Consider the following 27,618-nt stretch of genomic DNA (forward strand, 5'->3'; position numbering starts at 1 on the left):
AGTGGATCAAGCAAGGGAAGAATGAAAATGAAGGGGATAGTCAATTTAAAATTTTTGAGAGACCAGGGAGAAAAATAAGAACTCAGGAAAACTTAAGGAAACTCATAGGAGGATATAGATTGCCAGGACTGGAGTTAGGAGGATCTGGGTTCATATCTGACCTCAGCCACTTCCTAGTTATATGACACAGAAAAAAGCACTTACCCCATTTGCCTAACCCTGGCCCTTCTGTCTTAGAGTTGTTACTAAGACTGGAAGTAAGGATTAGTTGTTTTTTTTTAAAAAGGAAATTCATAGGAGGGATGAGAAACACTTTTTTATTAAAAGACTTTACAAACAAGGCTACAAAAAATTGATATAACACCCCTCAACCGTAGATGGAAACATGAGTACAAAACAGGGGCTAGGTGTCTGAGTAGAAAGTGGAAACTGGAGGTCAATGGGATGGCCCTCAGGGACAAGGAGACACACAGTTATTTATAAACATAGCCCCAGAACTGAGCATAGACTCTGCTCCCAGCTTATGATATGGGGTCTGGCACACCAAAAGCAGAACCCAAAGAGAATGAAGGACCTCCAGAAGAAAGACTAATTTGAAGTTCCAATTAGAAGACTGCTGGTTCCCTCAAATCCAAGAAACTAGTTCCAGGGATCAAAGGTACTTTACTGAGAAAATGTATCCCAGGATATGAGAAAGAAATGAGTCTCCTGTGGAATCAAAAAAGCTGCCAAGATTGGGAGGAGAAGGATGGAAGTCCAGTTTGGCCCTGAGAAGGCAGAAATCTTTCTGTGGGCTGGAGGAAAATAAGACTTTTTCTAATTGGGATCATTATGGATCTGGGATCATAAAAGGCCCATATCTCCCTCTTCTGGTCTCTTGGTAAACTGGTGGTTTGTGTGAAAGAGAGGAACAGGCAGATGTCGATTGGGAGAGACCTCCTAGGTGTCTGAAGAGGTTGGTGGCTTGGGCCCCAGGATTTCAGGCTCATGTGCTGTGAGCTGGTCTTAGGAGATGGATGAGTTTCTTGCAGTGCCTGGCAGAGGAGGGTCGGGGACTACCACTACTACTGTGAGGAGGGAGTGGACTGGCCGAAGAGAGTGAAGCTAATTTCTCACTGGCGTCCAAGGACACCAACACCTAGAAGGAGAACAGATGGAAAGAATGAGCTGTCAGATAACTCCTAATTACTCAAGGGAGTGCTGTCTTTGGCTGGCTCTCCTAGCACATCTTCCTTTTTCTCTATCCTTGCTTTGTTGCTAACTTTGAAATATCTAGGAGATGCATAACATGAAAAGATTCAGGTTCCCACAAGGTAAAGGGGGCAATGCCTCAGGCCCTCATGAAGTGGGTTATGCCCCTACATTCCTGCTGCCATTAGAAAGAAGAAATATCCTAACCCAGTCCCCACCGCTCCTTCCCCCCATTACAGATAAGAGAACATTAGAGACCTAGGCAATGAAAGGAACATCATAAACAAGGGACCAATCAAAGAAGCCTGATTATCTGTAATGTCACTGCAGTGATTGTTGTTGAGGTGATAAAGATGAGATGTGGTTGAAAATCTTATTGAAATCTAGTGTGTTATATCCCATAGAAACTTGGAATGGGTCCTAAAGGAACAGGATGTGCTTGGAAGACCTGTTCTCTTTTGTGCTATTAAATAGGCTCACTGAGGCGCTTTCTCCACAAGGAAAAAAAAAGGAAAACCATCAGTGGAAGGAACCTAGGTTCCCCCCTGATTTCCATGCCACAGGTTATCCTCCATAGTTTCCCATCCCCTCAGGATGAGTTTGAATCAAGGACTGAAATGCACCATTTCTTTCTCAATTCCTGAGCTTTATACTTCCTGATCTTATAGTCACTTTTTTGTTCTGTTGTTTTTTTTTAAAATAACTAAACACAAGCTAGGTTTTTACCCCTAGACTTTCCCTCCCCAATGGCTATTTGTGAGGTAATGAAGCCAACCCAAGAGCTTGGAATTCTGACTTTCTGATCCCTGAGGACATACCTGATGGATGCTGGGCTCTTGTCTGAGGCTTCGCAGGGCAATGAGGGCAGCTTCTCTCACTGTAGGTTGAGGATCTCCGCAGGCAGTCTCCAGGAGCCGATGGGGAACTTGGCACCTCAGTAGTTCCTCCCCCAGCCCTTCAGGGCCCAGGTTGCCCAAAGCAGAAGCCGCATTGCGCCGGGTCCCAGTCTGAGGGTCACCTAGCAGCTGGGTTACCCTAGGCACTGCAGGCACTAGAGCTGGGGCCAGGGGCCCAGCCTGATAGGCTGCATTTCCAACAGCAAAGCTGGCACTGCGCCGAACAGCAGGATCCTTGTCCCTTAGCCCCGCCAAAAGCAAGCTCAGCAGTCCTGCCTGGCTCTGGAGGGCCCCCCGAAGGGCAGTGCTCTGATGCAGCAAGTGGCCCAGGAGGCCATAGGCCCGGGCCCGGACTGGATTCTCCGGGTGGCCCAGGAGACAGCGCAGGGGCCAGTAGGATTCATCTGGCCCTGCTAAGAGGTCTTGTAGGAAAGGCAAGTGGGTGGGAGGCCAGGCCCTGGCTGCATGAGCTAAGAGAGAAAGGATATCAGAGGTCAGAAGGGGCTGGTCCCCGAGCAAGGCGGCTGACAGGAAGGTTATGGTGTTAGGCGAGGCTGCCACAGAGGCTACAAACTGATTGAGGGTGGTGGAGTCTGTGAGGGCCAGTCGGGCGAGAAGGCTGACAGGCAGTTCAGCCTGTGGTAGCAGGAGGTAGCGGCAACAGACCTGGGAGAACAAAAGTGAGCAGATGAAAAGAAGAGAAGGGTGTCCTTGAGCTCCAGAGAGGAGTCTCTCAGTAGGTTAAGACAAGAGAGCCATGTCACAGGGGCACACCAAAGAGAGAAGAGGGTGTCTGAGGCATCGTTTCCCAAAGGAGGCTGGACAGGGGCATGAATGGGCAGCCTGATGAGGGGGTCGCAAACTGGTCAGTAGATCTCCCAGGAACTCCGAGTCCAAGAAGAAGGGCAGCACCACAAAAAGGAATGAGAATCACCCCACCCCACCAGGATGGAGTGCTTTTTCAATGTACTGGCTCGTTTGAGCTGACTTTTTTTTCTTTTAAAGTTTTTCTCTAAAGACATGCTTGTTATATGGAATGGCTCTCTGGGAGGTGGAAGGGATCCTGGCAGAAATCTGAGGGATGTGAAAATAAAATATGATTTCTTCAAAGGTATCAAGGAGAATCCTGGCCCCAGCCCAGGGAAAGTACTCCCTCTGAACTTCTAGCAGCTAATGTGGAGATGCAGACTCTGGCTCCCACCACTGGTTTTTGTCCAGGCCTGAGCACCAGCATCAACTCCTCCTTGACTTCCTGTCCCTTTGCTAGACCTGGCCAAACACTGTCTTTGGCCTTAAAGGGCAGTATCAGAACAGAAAACACAGAAACAATCAGGAAAATAACTCATAGTTGCTGTGTATTGATGGATGGTTGCTAGAATGATTGCCACTACTAAAACCAGGTGAATTGCCTGAAAATTATTTCTGTAGGACAGTTTTGAACTAGGAAAAGGAAGGACATATTTGGAGAAGGGGAAGGACTTATGGAAAGACAGAAGTAATCAAAACCTGTTCCCCAATTGATGAGAAGATATGCTTTGTTGAAACTAGCCTGTTGGGGCAGCAAGGTGATACTCTGGATAGAGAGCCAGATCCAGAATTAGGAGGACTTGGGTTCAAATCTGGCCTCAGGCACTTCCTATCTATGTGGCCCTGGGTAAGTCACTTAACCTCATTTGCTTAGCCCTTGCTCTTTTATCTTAAGAGATGTTTCTAATACAGAAAATTAGGGTTAAACAAAAGAAAGAAAAGAAAAGGAAAGGATACTAGCTTGTTCCCTGCCCCCTCAGTCCTCCACTAGCAATCTTACATAGAAAAATCTCCATCCTATGCCAGCCTCTCTGAGGGTGAAGCTCTCCCTACATACCTGTAGTAGATGGGCTGGCACTTCTGAATCCCTAAGGTCTGCCAGGATATTTAGAAGAACATCAACATCCACGTCCATGGCAAAAGGGAAGCAGAGAAGTTGACAGACAGGGAGGACCACAGCAGGAAGCAGCTCAGACCCATGTTGGCTGGGGAGTGCAAATGGGCCAAAGGCTTTCAGTGTCTGCTAATCCCTACTGGGGATTATGTCCTGCCAGTTCCCAAACCACTGACTAGCTTCTTCTATCTAATTTCTTCCCCTCACACTGATTCAGTCCCCTACTTCTACCCCCACAGAACTCCCCTCCCCCCCCCCCACAGGGATATGGTCTCTCTCTTCTACTAGTCTCTCACTCCTGGCCCTTCCATCAGCTAAATCCTAGACTCACGTCTGTCCAAGCTGCTGCAGGAAGATGGGGGACAGCAAGTGCTTCAGAGTGGACATAAGAATGCTGTTGTGCTGAATCAAATAGGGCAGACACAGATGGGGCTCCTGGGTGAAGACTGCCAGGGCAACGTTGAGAAGAGCAGTAATGCCTGAGAATACAAAAGGGCAGAGTATGGGCAAACATCCCAGGAACTTGAGGAGAACAGTGACATTACTGTTTTTGGATGACTTCTATGGGGGAGGGCTGGTCACAGGCTTCTCAGGACCACAATGCTAGTACTTGAAGGGACCAAGGAGTCATCTAGTCCAACACTTTCCTCATTTTATGGACATGACAGCCAGGATGGAGAAGGAGTGAGCCCAGAGAAAGGAAGTAATCTCATGCCTTTTGACTGCAAATTCAGAGCTCTATCAACTCTACTATGCTGCCTCCACTCCCTGAAGAATTAGGAAGATAATTCTACAGTAGGTCCATCTCCATCTCCATCTCCATCTCTACCACCCTTTTTCCCATGAAACACTCCTGATCACATCAACAACAGCCTTTGCTTTCCAAGATATTCCAAGCAGCAAAGATGATCCATCATAGGGACCTGAGTTCATGGTTGGAAGGGATCTCAGAGGCCATCTAGTCTAACCCCTTCATTTTACAGATAAGGAAACTGAAGCCTAGGAACATTTAGTGATTTGACAAGGTCACAGCTGACCCCAAACCTCCCAGAGGGAAAACCAATTGGGCTTAGAATAGGGATAATAAAAAGGATGGGACTGGGCAGGAGTGAAGGGAGGTCTAAGGCCATGTGGATGTCACTGGCTGAAAACCAAAATAGCCCTACTGACCTTGAAGAAGTCAATGAATAAGCCATGGAAACTCTGGGAGTTCTACCTTGGGGAGAGATGAGAGTCCATTCAGGCTCTGGAACAGACTGGCTAGGCAGGGACATTTTATCCTCTGAGGTGGGTACTTCCTCAGACAGCCTCAGTGTCATGAAGAATCGGTGCCACAGAATGGTCCACAGTTCTGAGTTGGCCACATCCTGCACTATCTCAGCTCCACCCTGAAAGAGAAAGCATCCAGGTGGTAGCTGGGATTCAGGTGCAGAGGCTCTGGCTATGCTTCCCTGCTCCTGATACTCAGGAAAAGGGCCCCCCTAAAGACCATTTCCTCTTCTTCATGATGTCAAGATCAGCCCATGTCTCTAGCCTTCCCCGTGGCAATTCCCACAACCCCTAAAACTCTTGTCTGTCTGTGGAAAGGCAGGGGAATGGAGGAACTGTCTGCTGGGGTTAGAAATCTTTTCCTCATTTATTCATACTCGGTCATAGTGGCCACAGCTGAGATGATGCTTCAGAAGTGCCTGTCTCTGAGATGGCAGAATAAAGGGAGTAGCCAGTCCCAGGCAGGCATGGAAAATTAAATAGATGGGAATATGAAGTTCCTTTTGTCCTCTAGACAGCAGAGCATCCTAGTCCCTATGTCTTTATTTCCTTCCTATCCTGGGCTAAACAGATACCTGGGTGATAAGGTGCAACAGAAGAAACAACAGGCCATCATAGAATCCGGAACCACCAGGTGGAGTACGACGCAACTGGGAGAAAGATGGGAAGATGGTCAGGTGTGGGCAGAAACTACATACCCTCAGGAGCCTGTCTACCTCACCCAGCAGTACCAGGAGATATATCTGTTTAGGTCAGGTAGGTAGCCCAGAAAACAAGTGAAATATTTATCCCATCATTAATTCCATAGGAAATCTCCCACTATATTTAATATTTTCCTTTTAAAAATTGATGCATTTTGTTCTGACATAATAGATATTTCTCAACAAACCCCCAAACAAGCCTTCTTTCAAAAGTATGTGTCCCCAAAAGTTTATCAAGTGTTAACAGAATGAAGGAATGTAGCCTCTAGCTTGATTGGCCTGGAGCTAACACTGACCCCTGTGGTTGATTATATACTTCTTTAACTTGGTGGGCATTTTGTCCCCAACTAGCAAGAGCAAAGGTCAAAGTCAGAACCATGTTAGATAACCCTCCACAAAATCACAACATTTTCAACCTAATCTGTTCAAGGAACTATTGACACACAATAAAGGGGAAAAACTCACAATATTGACTTTTGTTATCACTATTTTCTAATGAAATTAATGATAACAAAAGTGAGGGGGATGTAGGAAAACTTGGGGCCTAAAAAAGAGAGGTAAAAGGCATCAAGATTGTTCAGCCTTGGGGAAACAAAGGGCTTGAGTGTGAGTTTTGAAGAGTTAACAGAGGACAGTGACCATTCTCCAACACCATGAGGAAGAGAATGGGTGGCGAGAGCAATGAGAAGAATTTTTCAGCAGTAACAGATATGAGATCTAGAGAAGGAAACTGGGAAGAGACCATGGTCTGGCTGGGGTAGGAAGAGTAATTTTCTTCCTCCAGATATCATCCACTTGCCTCTAGGGAATGCCAAATGGACAGTTGTCCTATTTCAGGACTGGCTGCATTTCAGTCTGTCCAACTGAGCTCAAACATCCAAAGAGCCTCGAACAGAGTCCTAACTTTTGCCTCCTCTGACAGCATCTCACCTCTGCCGGAGCAGACAAGGCATGTGCGGCTGCAGCGATCCACTCCTTGGGTTGGAGATTGAAGGCCACACCCTGTTGGCTGAGTTGTGACAGCAGACCAGCCGCCGCACTCTAAGAATGAGATGAAAGGGGTAAATGGAGAATAAGTAGCAGTAGCAAGCAAATGGTGCAGAGGATGGAATATATTGGACCTGGAGTAAGGAAGAGGAATTCAAATTTGGCCTCAGAAACTTAGTAGCCATGTGACCTTGGTCAAGTCACTGAACCTGTCTGCCTCCATTTTCCATAAAGTGGGGATAAAAATAGCACCTCCTTTACAAGGTTGTTATGAGGATCAAATAAGAAGTCTGTAATGTGCTTTTCAAACCTTACAGGGCTACTATTCAATCTGATCCAAGCCAATAAACATTAAATTAGCCTACCTCATGCCAGGCACTTCTGTAAATGCTATTGGCCAGCTATCAGAATTTGAATGCCTATGGGGTGATATGGGGAGAAAAGGATTCTGTCCACAGGTGGAACAGCAGAAACAGCCAAAGTTTGGACAGTGGTTCTTCCTTCCTATAGCTTCATGAGGACAATGGGAAAGAGCTAGATTAGACTTACCACAAGAGAGACAACTGGTGAATGGACAAAAAGGACAGCAAGCTCATTCCCTATCTTCTTCACCCTGGAAGAAGAGGATACATGAAGGGTCATAATAGGATTACTGTAGATTATGTCCAAGAAGAACCAAGACTCTTTCCTGACCCTAATAAAATTCTCCATTTTTATTTCCCACTATAGTTGTCCCTTGCTATATCGCAATTCACTTATATTGCCTTCACTGTATCACGAGTTAAAAAAATATATATAAAATTCTGTATCAAGGAGTTAACACTTATCGCAGCACATTATTGGCTGATGGAATGAAAGGCGACCAACCACAGAACTGTGTTCTGTATCCTGGGCACTGATTAGCTCAGTGACTGTAGGTTAAAAGAAGTGTGGAAAAGGTTTATAGGAGAGTGGGAAGGGTTTATAAAGCCTTAAAATATATAAAAATAATAAAATAAGTATAACTTTGTGAATTTTCACCTAACCAGGGGTCTGTGGAATGTAACTCCCACAATAGTGAGGGATCACTGTAATTTTATTTTTTAAGATTCTCTTTTTTCATTTTGAGTTACATATTCTATCCCTCCCTCTAATCTCTTCCCCCACTGAGAAGGCAAGCAATATGATACTCATTATTCCTAGGAAATCATACAAAATATATTTCCATGTTAGTTATGTTACAAAAAATCAATAAATAAGCAAGAAACATTAAAAAAGTGAAAATTATATGCTTCAATCTACACTCGGAGTTTCCCAGCTCTCTTTCTGGAAGAGGATGACATTTTTCATTATAAGCCCTTCAGGATTGTCTTGGATCATTGTACTACTGAGAATATTTCATTCACGGTTGTTCATCATATATTATTTCTGTTGCTGTATATAATGTTCTCCTGGTTCTGCTTCACTTCACTCTACATCAGTTCATATAGGTCTTTCCAGGTTTTTCTGAAACTCATCATCTCTTATGGCATAATAGTATTCCATTACAATTATATACCACAACTCATTCAGCTATTCCCCAATTAATTGACATCCTCTCAATTTCCAATTTGCCACCACAAAAAAAAAAAACAGCTGTTATAAACATTTTTGTATACAGATATGTCCTTTTCCTTTTTCTTTGATTTCTTTGGTTTATAAACCTAGTAGTTTTGGATTTGCTGGGTCAAAAGATATACACAGTTTTTGTCCTTTGGACATAATTCCAAACTGTTCTCCAGAATGTGAACTAGTTCACAGCTCCACCAATAGTGCATTAATGTCATTTTTCCACATCTCCAGCATTTATCATTTTCCTTTTTTGTCACATTAGCAAATCTGATGGGTTTGGGATAGTACCTCAGAGTTGCAGTTTTCTAATTATTAGTGATTTAGAACATTTTTTCTCATGACTAATAATAGCTTTGGTTTAGTCTTCTGAAAATTGCCTGTTTATACAATTTATCAACTATAAATTAAATATATAAATTGGCTCAGTTCCTTATATAGTTGAGACCACTAACTTCTAAGACAGGGCTAATAGGTGGTAGAGCCACTCCATTCATACAATGGTACAAAAGCATTGTCCCTCTCTGTTCTATGCTCTTCTCACTGTCAGGGGATGAAGAGACTTTACCATAAACCACATTGCAGAGTTGGGCAGGAAGGTTTCCATGGTTAAAACTCCACACTATGGCAGAGGTAGGCAGGAGGATCTGCAGATTATACCCTACACTGTGGCAGAAATGGGCAGAAGATTCTGCAGGTTATATTCCACATCATGGCAGAGGTGGGCAGGAGGGTCTGCAGGGCTAAATCCTATAAGATGGCAGAGATGGGTGGGAGGGTCTGCAGGATGAAACTTTAACACTCCATAACTTACCCAGGGGGTAAAACCTGAAGCCGAAGGACCAGGAGGGAAAGAAGGTGAAGTGTAGCTTCAGCAGTCTCTTCTGGATCTATTACATCTACCTGTAAAAGAAAGCAGGAACTCAGGGCACCTGCTTATACCAAGATGCCTGGGAGAATTGGATATTAATTTTAATCTTTACAGCTCCCAAGGAGACAACAGAACTTTGGTGCCTTCCCATCTTGGTGCTACCTACCTTACCCTGCACCAGCAAGAGTAGTGACTCCAAGGCCAAGGGTTCTTGGTCTAAACGCCTACAGAGATTTTCATTGACATGGCAGCAAGCATACAGCACCTAAGGAGGTACATGCAAAGAAGCTTAGCATACAAGAGAGAGGATGCTTAAGCCAAAGAACCAGCCAGTCCTACTCTCTTCCACTGTGTTCTATCTTCTAGGCTCCCAGGACTGGCCCCCCCAGCTAGAATACTCAAGAATCAAAGTACAGGGGGCAACTGGGTAGCGCAGTGGATTCAGAGCCAGGTCTAGAGATGGGAGGTCCTGGGTTCAAATCTGGCCTCAGACACTTCCCAGCTGTGTGACCCTGGGCAGGTCCCTGAACCCCCCCACTGCCAAGCCCTTACCACTCTTCTGCATTGGAACCAATACATGGTATTGATTCCAAGACAGAAGGTAAAGGTTTAAAAAAAAAAAGAATCAAAGTACATCTATATTGGGGAATGTGCTAGAGAGGGCAGGAGGGTGGGAAGGGAAGAGGAATTCTATATAAGGTTCAATGGGGACATCTGTTTGGGAGACAGTTTTTGAAAGAAGGGAGGTTCCTTCAAGGAATGATATATGGGTCTCACGTGGTTTTGTAGCAGGACTAGGCAGTTCCTAGTGGCAGAGGAGAGAGTCAATACCTTGAGCAGGTGTAGGGAAAGAGAAGGATGCTGCAGACTGGAGAAAAGGTAAGGCCGCAGCTGACTGCTGTCATCTGTCAGCTGATCTGCCAAATGCTTGGAGACCTGAAGGCGACATTGCCACCCTTAACTGGAGCTCTGCACCTTATGGATACATGCATACTCACCTGGATCTGCATCTGCTTTTAGCCCCCCCACTCACCAGCAAGAGAATTTCCCTCTCCCAGCACTCTATTCCATTCCACTAGACATCAGATACCACAGACCATTACCCAGGCCTTTCTCAGCCACAGCTGGGCCTTGGAAGAAGGTGTTGCTGACAAGGAGAGGAAATGCCCAACATGGAACATGCACTCCGAAGCCCCAGGGAAACAAATCAGTCAGGAACTTTATGTCCCTCTGGTGGGATTAGTTTCATGTCTTCCAGGAAGAGAGATTTATCTTTGAGCTCTGGATATCTCAAATCTCTCTTCTGAGCTGGTCAAAGATAATTGGGCTAGGAAGAATCCTGAGCAATCACAGTCTCACATCCCCAAAATGGCTCTATGGCAAAGGCATTATGTGAGCAGTGTTGAGGGGGAGGACCCAGTACAAGCTAAGTAAGGAAGGTTGGTACCAGAACCTCAGGCCCTTGGGAAATTGGACCAGGGCCCTCTGCTAGGGATGGAAGATGACAGCCAAAGCTCACACCTGTTCTTTGGCTTCCCAGCAGCCGGGCAGCCCCACTGGGAGAGTACAGATGGCAGCAAGTGCTGTTGCAAAGGCCCTGGGCAGATCTTCATCCTGTTCCCTCAGTGGCTGGCTAACTTGTGGTGCACCTTCAAAAATCAGAGAAGAAAGAGTATGGAGTGCCTAGCCCACTCATCTTCCACTGACACAGGGACTGAGAAATCTGGTGGAAGTTGGAAGCTGAATGAAAAGGTAAACATTCCCCACTCCCTTTGGTTACCTGGTGGTGTATGAAGAGGGAGTTGTGGGAGTGCCATTCCATGAAGGAGACCATCTAGCACAGGTTTGTGTGTGGTCAAGAAGCTGCAGTAGAAAGATTTGGAGATGGCAAGGTTGCTGCCATCCATGGTCTTACATAAATCAGTGAAGCACTAGAAGAAAGGATAGTTGGCATAGTTTTAGAGGACTCCTGACCCAGATCACAAATGGTTATGTGGGGGAATTCCAGTTATGAGCTCCCTTCTGCCCAGGCCATGAGGGGCCAAGAGCAAGACTCACACCACAGACACATCCTATTTTACCAGGTTTATCATTCTCAGCAAAGGTACAACACTGAGCCTGGGGCCTCCAGCCACCTGTCCCCAAGATAGAAAAGCTAACTCTGCTCAAGGTGAAGAAAAGAAGTTTACAATGGGAAAACTGAATGAATGTGGGAAAGTTTAAATAATTCATTTTCTTATAACAGACATTCAAATTACTTATGACTTATAATTTATCACATTTTAAATATTCAGGCTCTTACAAGAAAAAAAGGCCATAGATTACAGACTATTAAGGCTCTCACTTGATTCAGGTTCCAAGTTCTCAAGACACTAAAAAGCTTCAATAAGACACTAAGAAGCTTCAATTTACAGCAAGAGATTTAGGGTTTAGGTTATACATAAAGAACTTGACTTTCAGGAATGAGATACTTAAGGAAGTCAGAGCACCTTCCTCTTTGTGATCTTTAAGAGAAAGAGAGCTATATTTCGGGCTAGGAGCATTTGAATAAAGAACTAGCTGGAAGAAATAATTTAGATGATCTTTTGACCTTCTGATAGAAAAAGGATTTGGGGTTAGATCCTGTATAACCAGTGAGAAATAGAGCTAAGGAAAACCTCAAAGTGGACTGAAGAGGACAGGATAAAATAATAATCCAGGGCTAGCAGCAAGATTACCATAAGACTATCCCTCCTCAGGGTCTGCTCGGCATCATCGGGCTGGGCCAGAAGCTTTCCCAAAAGGTTCAGAAAAAGGTTGGCTGCCTCCTGAAATACGTGGAGGCTAGAAGAAATAAGCCTTTGTTACCTAAGAACACTGTAGGTTCCAGCCCTCTACTATACCTCCCACTCATATCTCAGTTTCACAGGATTCCCTAATTAAGAATTAGAAAAGACATACCATCAAATGCTATAGGTAGTTCTAGGCAGACACTAGGATCACCTCCCTTAGGAGAAATTAATGTGCCCTCCTGCCCTCCAACATGACAACTAGCATTCATGTAATGCTTTATTTAAAGTTTGCAAATATTATACGTGTTATCTCATTTGATGTTCAAAACCACCCTGGCAGATAAAGGCTATTATTGTCTCCATTTTGCAAATGAGGAAACTGAGGCAGAGGTTAAGTTAAGTTTGTCCACAGTCACAGTTAGTGCCTGAGGCTGGATTTGAACTTCAGTCTCCCTGACTCCATGCCTAACACTCTGTCCATTGTTCCCTGTAGCTTTCTAGGTGTTGGGAATCTCTATTAGCTGTGATCTCATTGGTACTGGCTGGGGTTTGCAAAGGTTTGGAGACAAGTCCAAAGTCTATGTCTCTGGGATTTCAGGATTTCTAGCTGGAATCCTAGGCATGTCACTCATTGGGGTGCTGAGTATTCTGACAGCTATCATCTTTCCCCATACCCTCTCCTAAAGTTCCTAGGGGGAGGGACAAATGAGGCTGAAGGCGTACTAAGAGTACAGAAGATGTATGTTTCCCACTCCTTCATCCTGTATCTTCAACATACCTGTCACTTGTCTGGCTTTTCTCAAGGTTGAAATTGCCAGCAAAGTAGGCCTGGATTGTAGCCACCAGGTCCCTCAAGAAAGTTCCGCACCAGGGCTGCTGCCAGGGAAGAGAAAGATTAAACTAGAGACAGAAAGCAGGAAGAAGCAGGCAGACAGATGGACCTAGCAGGGAAGAAGGGAGGGAGAGGAAGAGAACAGTTTCAAGGGGCTGAAAATGGAAAGCTATACAGGAGGGGACAGGGATAGGGCTCAGTCAATAGAGAGCCTGGCCTGGAGTTGGAAGGACCTGGGTTTAAATCTGGCCTCAGATACTTCCTAGGCATGTGAACCTGGGCAAGTCACTTAACCCCAAATGCCTAACCCTTGCTATTCTTTTGCTTTGGAACCATTACTTAATATTGATTCTAAGATGGAAGATAAGGGTGTTTTAAGAAAAGAAAGAAAGCTATGCCAGATCTCAAGAATCATCTTCTCTAAAACACTCTAATTTTATAGATAAAGAAACTGAGGCCCAGAGAAGTTAGTGACTTGCCTAAGGTCAGAGCAGAGACTCAAAGCCAGGTCGTCTGGGCTCTTTTCCATACCACACCTTACTCTGCCAAAGATAGAGGAAGGAAGACAAAAAGGGAAAATGTGGGGAGAGCAAGAGAAAAGAGCCTGGGAACAGAGGGCTCTGGGCAGCTGCTGGGTCTTCTCTGTGTGTGCAGGTATTCACCTGCTGGATGTTGACACTGCTCTGACTGTGTCTGAGAAGGTTCAGCAGAAGGCCTGGCAGCCCAGCCTCCCGGCAGAAGGCGTACAGCAGGGCTGAATCACTGCAGGTGGTCAAGAGGCTTTTAACAACCCGGAGGGTGGGAAGCAGGCGGGAAGCCCCATCTAGTATGCCCTCTAGGACCTAGGAGATGTTGGGGGAAAACAGATGTTGACAGAGTGTTATGCATAATGAAAAAAGAAAGGGCCAGAGTATCACTAAAGGAGAAATAGGATAGTCCACAGAGGCCCTCGTTCCCTCTGACCTGAGACCTTTGACTCCTAGGCAGAGAGCCACTAGGAGAATAAATCATATTAACCACATTATTTGAAGATTGCCCAGATGAGGATCACATTCCCACATCTGCCCAGTGGCCCTTCTTCCCTCCAACTCCCTCTCTTGTCCACCCCTTTTTTGCTGTCTCTTGGATCTATTGTCTCCACTCTGGACTCTTCTAGCCAACTTATTAATTACCTGACCCCCAGCCCCATGGAGCTGATTCTGTACACGCTGGCAGAAGTCAGGGTTGCAGAGTAGGGTGAGGGGGGCTTTTAGCTGGATGTCTGAAGGTGCTGTAGGCTCCAACAGGTGCTGCCACTCGCTGTCACTGTCTGGCTCCTAGGGGGAGAAGGAAAGGGGTATGAAGGCGCTGGGAGCCTCAGAGAGCTCCAGATTAGGAAATTCCCCAAGCAAGGAGTCAGTCACCAGCATCTCACCTCAGGCTCCAAGGTCCCAACACTGCTTTCCTCAGCTTCCTGCTTCAGTTCTGGGAACTCCTGATCGTACTCCTGGGTGACCTGGGGTTCCCTGTCGGGGAAGAGGCAGCAGAAATGGAGTTCCAGTTCTGGCAAAGTTCAGGGTACGTGAACTGTCCCCTTCTCCAAAGCCCCATACAGGAAGTAGGAAAGGTCACATAAGGCTATTGTATATTATATTATATATACATTATATAATATACATATAATATATATTATATTCCATATTATATATGGAAGTATCTTTTTTTTAAAGAGCTTATCAAGATAAGAAATTATAGTCCAGGGGAAGAGGATTCAGTTGGGCATAAGCCTGTGTACTCTCCTAGCTCAAGTCCTTTCTAGTATTTTGCATTTAAGGATTTCAATGGACTGATCTTATGATGGAGAAAATTGTCTCCCTTTCAATTGGGAATCCTCAGCCCCAAGGAATGCTGTTACTAGCTCCTAGAAGCTGGTGACCACACTGCTTCTTCTGTTCAGGGCCAAGCCTACTGTGGGTAACAGATCACTTTCTCATGAATTGACTACACCTGCTCCTTACCGTGTAGGCTGGGGAGGCTCACTTGCCTCCCATTCTGCCCAGTCCTTCTTGTCTTCAGGGGAAGGCGTTCTAGATAAGAAGTCGAGATCCTGTGAGGTGGCCCCCAGTCTGGGCAACAAGGCTGCCACAGGAACTGCCTTGCTTGCTTTTTCTACTTGCTCAAGGGAAGTTCCAGGGTTTAGATGTGTCTGTGGGTGGGGGTAGGGGGATTAGATCAGAGAGATTCAGTCACCACAGGCCAGCCTGGATCTTGTTTTAAGACTTCTCCATATTCTAGAAACTCTTGTTCCTTCTCCAATTTCCCATTGCTAATCCAGTCACCCTTCTTGCCACTCCAACACAAACTTCCTCCCTTCCCAAGAAAATATCCTGGGCTTCACTCTGTCCCAGATACCTTTTGCCTAGTATCTTCAGCCATGCGCTTCCTGGCCTGGCGCAAAATACGAGATTGACCACCCTTGGGGGTCAGCCAATTTGTTTGTTCCTCCTTTAGGGCCTGAAGCTCTAGGGGTAGTCGACTGGTGAATGGGGTTCCCAGATCAGAAGTCACTGTTTCAGAGGTCACTGCAGGGTAAGATTTGGAAAGTATGCAATTTTGGAATTCAAGAAGATTATACCATTTTGGAATTCAAGGAGAGCAAAATGGCTGTTAAGGCTCTAACCTAAGAAGAGTTGAGGTGGAAAAGAGAATAAAGGTTGGTACAAAGAGAAAGGGTTCCCTTCCAACTCTGAAATTCTGTGACCATTAGGTGATGGAATCCAGGGAATGGAGGTAAAATGAGATCCTGGAGATGGAATAGAACTCACTGGTGACTCGGCCAGCAATGAATGGATGGTACAAGAGCTCAGGCCAGGACAGACGCTGACGAGGATCCTTAGTGAGCAGTCCCTGCAGGAAACTCTGTGGGGAAAGTACCCTGTCACTCTCCTGCCTTCAGCATTCTTCTCCCTGAACCAAGAAACACTCCACCCTCTCTCCCTCATGTTTAGAAGGTTCTTCCCCTCTGACTCCTAGAATTTCTGAGTAAAGGACTACCTTCAATATATTTGGGTTTTTTTGTGGCCATCCTCTCCTTACCTTTAGCAGCTGTTTGCCCTGTCTCTTCCAAAGCTATTTCGTATCTGATTAATACTTTGTGTGTGTGTGTTATGTGCATGTTTTCACCTCTATTATACATTCCCTGAACACAGGGAAGATTTCATTACTGTCTTTGTATCCCCAAGGGTATTATACAAAGTAGAGACTCAATCAGTGCTAGACAGATTATTTCCTCAGAAGTTGAGCTGGTCTTGATTCCATCCTGCTATCCATTTTTAGTGAGGCTTATTTCTGTTTTCAGAATCTAAAATAGGCTACACTGCCTCACTGCCTTAGGAACTCCTGGACCTTGACATATAACTATTAGGAGCCCAGTCTATGGAAACAAAAGCACCTCAATTCTGCCCACCTCAGGAAAAATGATTTTGGGGTTTGTGTGCATTGCCTCCCTTATTGAACCATGAACTCCTTGAGGATGGGGAGTGTTTTCCCTCCTGTCTATGTTTTCCCAGCACCTAGCAAACATTACTTGACACAGTCAGCATTTGATAACCTCATTAATCAGATTTTAAAACATGAGGAGAAATTTCAACATCACTGCCCTCTCTGGTAGCCAGAGATCTTAAAGGACGCACCACTACCTTTGGTTAATTAACATGTACTTCCAGAGGAGAGGAGATTAATTTGCAGTAAAAGAAAAATTTTAGACACTGAAACCAGGGCTAAAGTGGCCAAAGTGTAGATAATGGCACAATGATACCCAATTCATACTAAAAAGTTATCCCTAGTTTAGAAGCAAAGAGACCTTCTTGGAGATGATAACAATCCCCAGAATGGCTCTCGCAGTTTATTGCCATCTTCTAATAATCCATCAATGGCAAATGCTTTTTTCAAATTCTGCCCAAAACCTAGAAAAGGGCATTGGGAAAAACAAAGAAAATTGATTTCTAGCAAAAGACCCATCTTCCCCTTGTCCTTGCTTCCCCCCTTCCCTCTCCATCCTGACCATTTTCCCTACCTTAAAGCATTGACTTATTGTTGGGGGCCATCGAACTGGGTCCTTTAAGATGAGGCTAACAAGCTGGAAGATGCTGGTGGTGTAAAAAGGTGGTGTGCCCACAGCTAGTTCATAAAGGATGCAGCCCACTGACCATAAGTCAGCAGTGTGGTCATATGGGCGCTCCTCCACCAGCTCTGGGGACATGTACAGTGGCGTGCCTTTGATGGATGTCAACACCATTGTATTTGTACTCATGGCACGGGCAAAACTGGAAGAGAGAGTGGGGAATGGGAAGGGAAGGAGATTAATGGCATAAGGTGAGAAGTTATACAAGAAAAGTCAGATTCGGTTTCATAGCTACCCATCACAAACTAGACCAAGGAAATATCTTTCCCTTTCTCAATCCCATTCAGCCAAATTGTTTTCTCAACTTGGCTAAAGGGAATCTCCCTCAAATTGGCTCCCTAGGGTCCAGAACATTCCCATCTCCCACCACCCCCTAATCCTGAAACTAGCTTCCCAAATCAAACCCTTTATCTTTTCTAGGCTAGCCATCCACTGAAGACCTTGGTCTCCCTCCCATAGAGTAAAAACAGGTGCCTGGGATTCCCACCCAAAGTCACAGAGCTTGATGCCACCACCCTTGGCTAGAAGAATATTCTGGGGCTTCATGTCACGATGCAGGATTCGGTGAGAGTGCAGATAATACAGGGCTGATACCAACTGAGCTGCAATGGCCTGAACCTAAGAATCAACCAGTCAGAAAAAAGAAACAAGAATAGGAAAGAAGTTGAACTGAGACTGCCCACTCTGAGCTACTCTAGCTGTTATTTCACATGGCTATGCTGATGGGTTCCTTTTCCTTCATTTACTAGTCTCCTCAAACTTCTAACTGTCCCTCTCCAGCTTCTATCCAGAAATTTCTATTCCCCTTGATCCCTCATTTCCTAGGAGTCCAGTTCCGCTAAGATCCCTTACTCTATGGTTCCTCAGGACAAGAGTCACTAAGCTAGACCAAGAATTAGAATGAAGATGGAGACTTGGGCAAATCATAATTATAGAAGCTTGTAGGAGATAGGGGCAGGGAGGAATCCCACTCTTCCCTCTCGGTCTTCTTAGGACACCATCAACTCCCTCCAGCTCAGTCCTTCTCAGAAGATATTTAAGACACCATAACTCCTTTCAAAACCCCAAATATTAGATTCCCTGTTCTCCCAACTCTGTCTACTCATCCTGACCAATTGGGAAGCTAGGTAGAAGAGAGAAATTATAATTAATCACAGATACCTGGTCCTCAGGCAGCTTCCCATCATCTTCTAGGATCTGAAAGAGCTCTCCTTCAGCATAATCTGTTACTACAACTACCTGCAGAGAGAACATGAATACAGGTTTAACTCAAGTCATCTAGAGATGGGAAAATTCTCTCCTTGATGACAGGTTTTGGAGGTGGAGAAAGGACTAACCTTCACTTACCTCTTTGTCGGTTTCAAAACTGTCAAGCATCTGTATGATGTTGGGATGCCTGAGACCCCGCATGATTTCAATTTCTCGATGTAGATTCCTCAGCTCCTTATCTGAACGCCCCAACTTTGGAATGAACTTCAGAGCTACCACCTTCCCAAGGCAAAGAAATAAAAGGTCAGGATGTTCCCAGAAAGAATTCAAATTCTCTTTGTTTTTTTTCCTCATGTGGTTCTTTCTTCAACATTACCTTCAGTTCCTCCAAATTCAACTTTTATACACTTGAATGAACAGCTCTTATTGTACATGCCTTCCTCAACTGCACAATCCCTAGGGTTTTAGCTAGGATTCCCCTAACCCTCTCCTCAAAAGGCAGTTATCTGGGGGAAGCTGGTAGCTCAGTGGATAGAGCAATAGGCCTGGAGTGGACCTGTGTTCAAATATGGCCTCAGACACTTCCTAGCTGTGGGAACCTAGGCAACTCACTTAACCCAGTTGCCTAGCCCTAGCCCTTACTGTTATGCCTTGGAACAGATACTTGTATCAATTCTAAGACAGAACATAAAGGGTTATTTTTTTTTTAAGACATTATCTCCCTAAAACAGGCTTCCAGGTTGCTCTGTGGCTAACCTAGAGGCACAAAGATGAGAATGTCCAGCAATTATTTCAACTTTGGTAGCTGTTTAAAACTAGTTGAGGAATAGAGAGGAAGAAGTAAAGGAGAAAGGGTTTAGGAAAAGGATCCAACAAGAAGAGATGCTAAGAGATCCTTAAGTGATCTAGGCCAAATCCCTTAAGTAGTCCAAGCAAGGTAGTGCACTGGATAGAGTGCTGGGCCTGGAGTCAGGAAAGACATTTTCATGAGCTCAAATCTGGCCTCAGACACTTACTAGCTATGTGACCTTGGGCAAGTCACTTATCCTTGTTTGTCTGTTTCCTCATCTGTAAAATGAGCTGGAGAAGGAAATGGCAAATCATTCTAGTGTCTCTGCCAAAAGTCAAGAAAGTCGAATATGACTTATTGAACTAGTCCAAATTTTCTGTTTTATTTCTGTTATAGTGGCTTCAAATCCTTCAGGAAACATCTCCTCTCTTAAAAGTACCTGGGCACTGTATTTTTTCCGACCCTTGTACACTCTTCCAAAGGAGCCCTCGCCAATCATTTCTAGCACGTGGTACTTCTCCATCATCAAAGCTCCAGGGTCTCTGAGTCTGGAGGAGGAAGAGCTGATCAAGCTCTGTTGCATCTATGGCAATTCCACATATTTGGGAGTCCTGAGAGTGGGGGGAATGGGGCAACACAAAATTCAAATGAAAAGAAATAGTGGGGGGAGGGGGGATAGGTCAGTCATATTCCCTCTTTTGCCCCTGCCCCTCCCTCTGGGAACCAGGCCTGCTCCCTGAACGCCAGCTCCTCCCTCCATAGCCTCATCACTAACTCTGATCCTTGAGCATCATCTGACCCTTAGTCCACAGCATACCAGCCCTGTTCTTCCTACCTTCCACCCTCTTCAGGTTGGACCCTGACCTCAGTTCCAGCCCCTCACCTCATGAGCCCTGACCCTTGACCCTCTATAGATCGCCTCTGCTGCCCCGACGCTGCCCCGGGAGCCCAGATCCTCAAGCCCACCTCAGACCACCCCGCACCCACCCACCTCTCCAGCTCTGAAACAAAATAGATATGCTCCCTCCCTCACCAGCTCTGACCCTTGACCCCGGGCCCAACCAAGTACCCCTGACCCCGAGCCCCTGGGCCTCACCAGCCCCTCAATCACCCCCAGCCTTGGAGCTTTGGCTCCCCAGGCCGCGGGACCCGGGCCGGGCTCCGCCCCCGCCCCCCGAGCTGTCCCCCAGGTTGCCTGACCGAGTTAGTCCCTAGCGCCAGTAGGCGGACTCCCCGAAGGATCCTTTCCCCTCCTTTTCCCTTTCTCAGAGGCGGGCGGAGGCCCCCGGGCCTGGGCGACGCGGTAGGAGGGCTTAATGGCCCGCTCCATGGAGGCACTACTGCGGGCAGCTCCGAACCGTCGCCCCACCGCCTCAGGCCCCACCGAGGACCCCGGCGTCTACGGTTGCCTAGTAACGGCAGCTGGTGGCGGCGGGCGGCCTCCCTCAGCCTCTCCGCCTACGGGAAAGCACTTCCGGTTCCGGCGCAGGCAGCAGGAGGAGATGGCGGCGGCCGCGGCGGCAGCCGGGGAAGAGGACTGGTAACTGCCGGGGACGCGGGACCTGGCTGGCGGCCACTCCTGGCCTGGGGCGGGGCGGGCCGACGGCCGCCTCCTGGAGGCCTGGGGATTCGTGGGGGGGGGGGCGGAACTCAAAGGCGAGAACACCCTGGGGTCCGCGGGCCTCCTGGGCCCTCCCCAGCCCACGCCTCCATCCTTGTCAGTCTGCTGTTGGCCCCAATCTCCCGCGGGAGTTGGCCAGGCCCCCGCGACCCCCGCCGAGTGCCCGCTCCTTCTCCGCCCCAAGGACCGACGACCTTCTGCAGCAACGTGGCAGGCTATGGCGAGGGGCGCTTCGGGCGCTCCCGGCGCTTCCAGAAGCTCCAAAGCCCAGGGTGCCCCAGCCATGCCAGAGGACTAGGGGGGTCTCTGCCATCCCCCACTCCCACTCTTCCACCGTGTTTCATGTTGGTAGGCATTGACGTTTATGGGACTAAGCCCCAAATAATGGGGCTTAGTCATGAGATTTTTAGCATGGGTGGAATTGTAGGCACATTTAAACTATCGTTAGTGATCTTACTGCTGTAATTAGATTTCTGTCTTGGGAAGCTTAGGACCGGCTCTATATGGGCTCGAACACAGTGATCCAGAACTAGGGCTGAGCACTAAGGGGTTATGTTAACCACCTTTTCTCTCTTATTTTAGAGGGAGGGAAAGCCTATGGAGACAAGGGAGTGGAAATACAATGTGACCTGTGACTTTCAGCATAGAATTTCTATAGGAGAAGTTTGGGACTTGAGCGTCTATGTAATTTCTTGGGTAACTGGTAATTTTTGCTAACTATGATGCTTCTGACTAGCAATCCTGCTTCTGATTTAAAGCACTGGTGAGGTTGTAGAGTCATAGATTTAGAGTTAGGAGCCAGGAAGACCTGAATTCTCATGTTAGCTTTACCACTTATCAGTTGTGTGATCTTGGGCAAGTCACTATTTTTCTGGGCCTTCACTTCATCATCTATAAGGTGAAAGAGTCAGATTTTTTAAGGTCCTTTCATGCTTTAAAACTCTGTTTTTATTCCTACTCACTCTTGTTTCCTCCTGTCTTGAAGTAGGTATGGAAAAGGAATGACCTGGGACCTAAGAGATGTGCTTAAGCTGCTATGCTTCTCAAAACAGCAAGGTCTCTTCTGTAGGACACCTGCCTTCTTTGGGTGCTGATTAGGTCTCTCTTTGGGAAAAGGAGGGTCTCATGATATTTCTCTATTTTGAGGAAGCTTACAGAAAGAGAACAATAAATGTGATTTTTCTAGGTAGTTGTAAAGCTCCCCAAGCTTATGGTAGCATGAAAAATGATCCTTGGCTTGTGGAAAAGAAATATTGAAAATAACAGACCCTTAAACCAAGCCTTACTACAAATCCCATTCTCCATTACCCTCCAGGACAAGCACCTTTCCTCATGAGACTAAAGTAAAGAGGGAATGGTACATAAGCCATCTCTTTCCCTAGGGTTCTACCCTCTGAAGTGGAGGTGTTGGAGTCTATCTACCTGGATGAATTACAGGTGGTTCAAGGAAATGGAAGGTGAGTACCCAACTGGAACTGAGAAGGGCTTCTTATAGCAATAAGGGAATGGTCTTTATTCACACCATTGTCTCTACTAAGAGATTATGAGAAGTGAAGGAAAATGTTCCACTCAAAAAAAGAAGGATGATACCTTTAACTTACCATATGACAAATTCCATTCTAATTCTTGTAGAGAGGAATTTCTCAATTCAACCCACCCCTCACCCACAGGTCTTCACCATGGGAAATCTGCATCACTCTGCACCCTGCTACAGCTGAAGACCAGGATTCACAATTTGTCTGCTTTACCTTGGTGTTACTGGTCCCTGCCCAGGTGAGGTGCCCATTAGGTGATCACAAAAGGCAGAGAAATTCTGGGGTTGGGACAGAAGGTACTTAGTACTGATCTGTTCTCTATTCTCCAGTATCCCAATGAGGTGCCTAAGATCTCCATCCGTAACCCCCGAGGACTCTCAGATGAACAGATCCATAAGTAAGTGTTACATTGACCAACATGGGGTAGAAGTCAGTTACATTTTACATAGGGTAAAGGTACAAATAAAGGGTATCTCTTTTTCAAAAAGTGGAAAGGAACTGACCTAACATTGGGGTTTGGTTTTACTTTCTAGGATCTCACAGGCACTGAGTTGTGTAGCTGAGGCTGGACTGGGCACTGCTGTGCTCTATGAACTCATTGAGGTGAGCTAGGCCCTAAGGAAATCATTCTCCTTTCATGCCAAACCAATTTTTAGGTATGGATCTAGAACTATTTATTTCTCCTAAAATCAGTTCAGTCATTTCCCTCCTGTTGGGTAAGACTGGTCCAAATTGATGAGAATCCTGTTTTTAAAGCCCTCCAAAGGTGGAGGTTCTTCAAGTTTCTTCATGTTTCTTTGATATCTTAAATTCTGACAAGTCTAAAAAAGAACAATTTTTTAAAATATGCTTCATTCATTTCCTATTCTTTCTCAGTAGTGAGAGAAAAGTAGCTAAACTTATAGATCCTCTTTATGATAGCCTGAGACTTGGTTTAAGATAGTATATATTGAGGCAGCTAGGTAGCTCAGTGGATGGAGGGCTTAGAGCCAGGAGGTCCTGGGTTGAAATATGGCCTCATACATGTCCTAGCTGTGTGACCCTGGGAAAGTCATTTAACCCCAGTTGCCTAGCCCTTACTGGGATTCTGCTTTGAAATCAATATTTAGTATTGATTCTAAAACAGAAGGAAAGAGTTTTAAAAAAGAAAGAAAAATGATCATTTGTAGACTGGTGCTACAAGAGAGAAAGAAAAGATAGTTTGTATACTCAGAGCTTATCTTTAGTTGAGCATCCAGAACATCCACAAAGCAACACCCTCACCTAAAAAGCATTTTAATATTCACAGGGCTCTTCTGTCACAATAAAAGAAATAGGAGGGAGGTGGAAGAGAGTGTGAACAAGAGACATTCCTTTTCCTCTAGACCATACTGCCTCATAACATGACTTAGCACCATGAATAAGCAAGTTAAAAATATCACAACTCTTGCTTAAAGACCTTGCCTCTTTATAATTATACTTTGTTTTTCTATTCTCTCAGTTCCAACTTCTTTTCATGGGTAGGAAACCAAAAATCTTTAGAATCTCAACCCAATCACCTTAAGTTCTCTGGGAAAAAGAAGGCAAACCTTTCATCAGAGGGAGATGAGCTATAAAGTATTTGGGTGGATGAATCAAGCTACTTCTACTTTCCTCCTGAGTTAAGACTTTATACTGAAATTTTAAGACCCTTAAGATCATTCCATAAATGAGGATAGTCATATATTTCTATTACCTACCTCATGAGAATTTGGGGAGGATCAAATAATATGTATGAAAGTTCTTTGTAACTGTCAAGCATCAATATGTTGTATACAAACACTAAAACATTTCAGAGACATAATATGATTTTCAAATGATCTGCCCTTGAGATTAACCATACATACCTCCTACACAGTCCCTGAACAGTCTTAAGTGGAGTAGACTAAATCTATGAGAGCAAAGGTGCTTAGTAGAGAAATCATCAGATGAAATTAATCACAAAAACCTGGGGGGAAACTTTTTTTTTTCAAACCCTTACCTTCTGTCCTAGAATCAATACTATGTATTGGTTCCAAGGCAGAAGAGGGTAAGGGCTAGGCAAAGGGGTGAAGTGACTTGACCAGGATCACATGGCTAGGAAGTGTCTGAGGCCAGATTTGAATTTAGAACTTCCTGTCTCCAGGCCTGGCTCTCAATTCACTGAGCTACCCAACTGCCCCCAGGAAAACAGATTTTAAAGGAGGTAGAAAATACGATTTGCTTTTGGGACAGGAGAGTTACTAGTGTGGCCTCAATAATACTTCACCTGATATCCTTATATCTAAATCATGCAGGAGCTGAGGAAGTTAAAGCCACTTCCTCAAAGTAGATGTCACAAAGTTCACACACTAAATAAAACCTGTGCACTTTACCTACAGAAGAATCCCTCAGACTTTCACTGAGAAGCTATTCTCAATTTAGAAACAATTTTAACAAACTTGGTTACTGCAGATTAGAAGCACAAATTAAAGGGAATGGCTACTTCAGGCAGACTGGCAACAGTGAGAAGGGGCAGCTTGAAAGCCTAGCAATAAGAGGAAAAAAACTTTCAAAAAGCAAGAAAATCCCAAATCCCAGCAGTCTTGGAATTATTTGTTAATAAGACCCAAGGGTCTCATGAGAACACAACTCAGTATAGTAATTAATATAATTAGCAAGAAAATAATGTGCCCTATATTGTAATAAAAGAGTATAGAATGCATTTTAGAAAGTTTTTTTCCTCCTAAATGGCTTTTAAAAACAAGATGATGCTTAAAATTTTTTGCTTTTGGAAAAACATGGAGAAATTTTTTTTTTAACCCTTAACTTCTGTCTTGGAATCAATAATGTGTATTGGTTCCAAGGCAGAAGAGTGGTAAGGGCTAGGCAATGGGGGTCAAGTGACTTTCCCAGGGTCACACAGATGGGAAGTGTCTGAGGTCAGATTTGAACCCAGGACCTCCCACCTTTAGGCCTGGCTCTCAATTCACTGAGCCACCCAGCTGCCCCCTTTTGTTGTAAGTAGTGATAGACAGATCAGTAGAAAGTAAGAAACAAGTGGAGAATCTCTCCAGAATAGTTTCCCAAGTGAGAGACTACTGGAATATGCTTCCTAACCCTAACCTTTGGCCAACCCATGAGGCTCTTGAGTGAGTCCTCTTCTTTCTTCCCTCTTCCCCACCTGCTCTTTCTAGAAGGGGAAGGAGATCTTGACAGACAACAATATTCCACATGGCCAGTGTGTCATCTGTCTCTATGGCTTCCAGGTCAGTGCTCCTAGGAAGTGGGATGCTAGGTGACAGGGAAGGGACATGGGAGGAACCTAGTCCAGACCACAAGGCTGGTGGTCTTCTGTTCTTCCTCAGGAAAAGGAAGCTTTCACAAAGACCCCTTGTTACCACTACTTCCATTGCCATTGCCTTGCCCGATATATCCAGCACATGGAACAAGAACTTAAGGCTCAGAAAGAAGAACAGCAGCAACATCCAGGTTCTCCAGTTGAGCAGGTAGAGGCTGCTTTGGGCCCTGCTTCCTTATGAGCAAATGCAACTGTACCCTTGCACAGCATAGCCCTTCCCTGGGCTACATATTATGCCCATTCTTCCTAAGCCCTACCCCAGGAACCTAACTTAGAAGGGGCCCCTGTTCCTGGGCCCCCTCCAGGGACACGATGGCCCCAGGCAGCTGGGATACAGGTATGGTTCCTGTTTTTTTACATGGCCTGTATTTCTGAAGCATGCATTTTCCTTTTCCTTTCTCCTGCCAGTTATTTTTGGTAACAAAAACAACAAAAAAACAGGGAAATAATTCAGTAAAGTTAATACATATTATTAAAAACTGGACATTTCTAATGATCTCTCCTTAAAGAAGGGAGAAGAGCACTTTCTTAGAAGTTTTCTTTGGGGACAGATTGTCACTAACTGTGTTGTCTGGCAGGGTGTTGGTGTCCAGTGTCCAGTCTGCAGAGAGCTCCTGGTATATGACCTTGCCACACTGCAGGCAGCTCCCCCACCTCAACATCCTCTGGTAAGAGGGCCTTACCAACTCTTGAGTTAGGAATGAAGGATAAACTCATTGAGAATTTTCAAAAATGTGGTAAGGATGGCATTCCATCCTAGGAATGGCTTGTCCAAAATATTGTTTCATCTGCCTCTGAAAGACAAGGCTTAGAAATGAAAACTTTGTCTTAAGAGATGTGGTCAAAGACACTAACTGGGAACAGCCCTGGGAAAGCAGGAGTCCACCCTTTTTCTTGTAGGAGCCCTACCAGCCAGATGCAGAGAGCTTGAGACAACGGGAGGAGCGCCAGCGGCTCTATGAGAGGCAGCAGCAGCGTGGGGGGATCATAGATCCAGAAGCCGAACGTAACCGATATTTTATCAGCCTCCAGCAGGTGAGGAAGCTGTCCGTTAATCCCACCACACATCTCAGGTGTACATAAGCATGTTATTTTTAGAGAGGAAGCTATGTAGTGTCAAGGAAGGAGTGGATACTGAAGCTGGGGCATTGTTTTGAGGATCGTATCTTCAGTCTACTTCACTTTCTTTTTTCTAGCCTTCCCCTTTGGAACCTGAAGTAGCCCCAGATGCCTCCAAGGGATCTCAGCCACCAGGTGCCCCTGCTACTGCTTTGCCCACCTCACAAGATACCCTGCCCGTTGCCCCACAACATGCAAGAGAAAGGATCTCAGGAGCTGGGTCAAGCCAGCAAGGGCTGAATGAGCTCCAGAGAGCTGAGAGAGACACCTCCAGGGCATGCCGGACCCCTGGGCAGCAGGCAGAGCAGAGAGACCTTCGGGGAAGTGGGAACTCTGCCCCCAAAGGCTCCAATTGTACACAAGAACTGCTCCCTCCTGATGGACCATTCAAGGAGCCTATGGACCTGAAGCCACAGCCTCAGAGTCAAAGGGTTGATGGCCCCACCAAGGAGAAGGGGGCTGGCAGCTGGCAGGGGCCCCCAAATCGCAGGAACTGGGAATGTGGTCGCTGGGAACGTTCCAAAGGTCGGACGCCTGGCTCTTCCTACCCACGCCTGCCTCGTGGCCGGGGAGCTTACCGGCCCAGTGCTCGGAGGGAACCTTCTGGCCTAGAACCAGAGGAGGGTTCCTAGCAGAAATGTGGGGGGACAGGGAATCAATGGGTGGGAGGGAAGCAATAAAGAGTATTGGCCCAGCTCAGCCAACTCTCTGCTTGCTGGTGCCTCTGGAAGTAAAGGGTTTAGTCCTTAGAAGCTATATTCCTGACAAATTTGTGATAGAAGATGTCTTGGAATATTAAGCAAAGCTGGTAGGTTAATT

At 45.7% G+C, this 27,618-nt stretch overlaps 2 protein-coding genes across 8 annotated transcripts; one reads left to right on the forward strand and one right to left on the reverse strand.

Moving 5' to 3' along the window:
* Positions 1-301: 301 nt before the first annotated feature.
* On the reverse strand, positions 302-20,581 carry STK36 (serine/threonine kinase 36). 7 transcript variants are annotated; one of them, XM_056807869.1, is made up of 27 exons: positions 20,388-20,581; positions 19,627-19,735; positions 18,536-18,676; positions 18,350-18,427; positions 17,676-17,806; positions 17,081-17,330; positions 15,831-15,924; positions 15,418-15,587; positions 15,024-15,211; positions 14,441-14,531; positions 14,199-14,342; positions 13,689-13,868; positions 12,973-13,067; positions 12,141-12,246; positions 11,204-11,354; positions 10,945-11,072; positions 10,255-10,359; positions 9,586-9,688; positions 9,367-9,451; positions 7,515-7,578; positions 6,909-7,019; positions 5,853-5,927; positions 5,225-5,396; positions 4,340-4,487; positions 3,952-4,099; positions 2,010-2,753; positions 302-1,138 (listed from the first exon to the last, which is right to left on the reverse strand). In XM_056807869.1, exons 2-27 carry the CDS (start codon positions 19,711-19,713, stop codon positions 986-988), a joined length of 3,942 nt encoding a protein of 1,313 aa, XP_056663847.1. In that variant the 5' UTR covers positions 19,714-19,735; positions 20,388-20,581; the 3' UTR covers positions 302-985. The 7 variants fall into 7 exon arrangements, with proteins under 7 accessions (XP_056663847.1, XP_056663846.1, XP_056663845.1 ...); XM_056807868.1 differs by having other exon boundaries at positions 12,973-13,070; positions 20,388-20,526; XM_056807867.1 differs by having other exon boundaries at positions 12,973-13,070; positions 19,627-19,798; positions 20,388-20,525.
* RNF25 (ring finger protein 25) lies at positions 20,489-27,498 on the forward strand. The gene is made up of 10 exons (XM_001363285.4): positions 20,489-20,727; positions 22,191-22,265; positions 22,479-22,581; positions 22,673-22,740; positions 22,877-22,946; positions 25,517-25,588; positions 25,688-25,828; positions 26,259-26,348; positions 26,581-26,715; positions 26,877-27,498. The coding sequence occupies exons 1-10, from the start codon at positions 20,504-20,506 to the stop codon at positions 27,429-27,431; spliced, it is 1,533 nt and encodes a 510-aa protein (XP_001363322.2). The 5' UTR covers positions 20,489-20,503; the 3' UTR covers positions 27,432-27,498.
* Positions 27,499-27,618: the final 120 nt, after the last annotated feature.

The sequence above is a fragment of the Monodelphis domestica genome, chromosome 8 (assembly GCF_027887165.1).
Source record: "Monodelphis domestica isolate mMonDom1 chromosome 8, mMonDom1.pri, whole genome shotgun sequence".
In the NCBI taxonomy this organism is placed as follows: Eukaryota; Metazoa; Chordata; class Mammalia; order Didelphimorphia; family Didelphidae; genus Monodelphis; species Monodelphis domestica.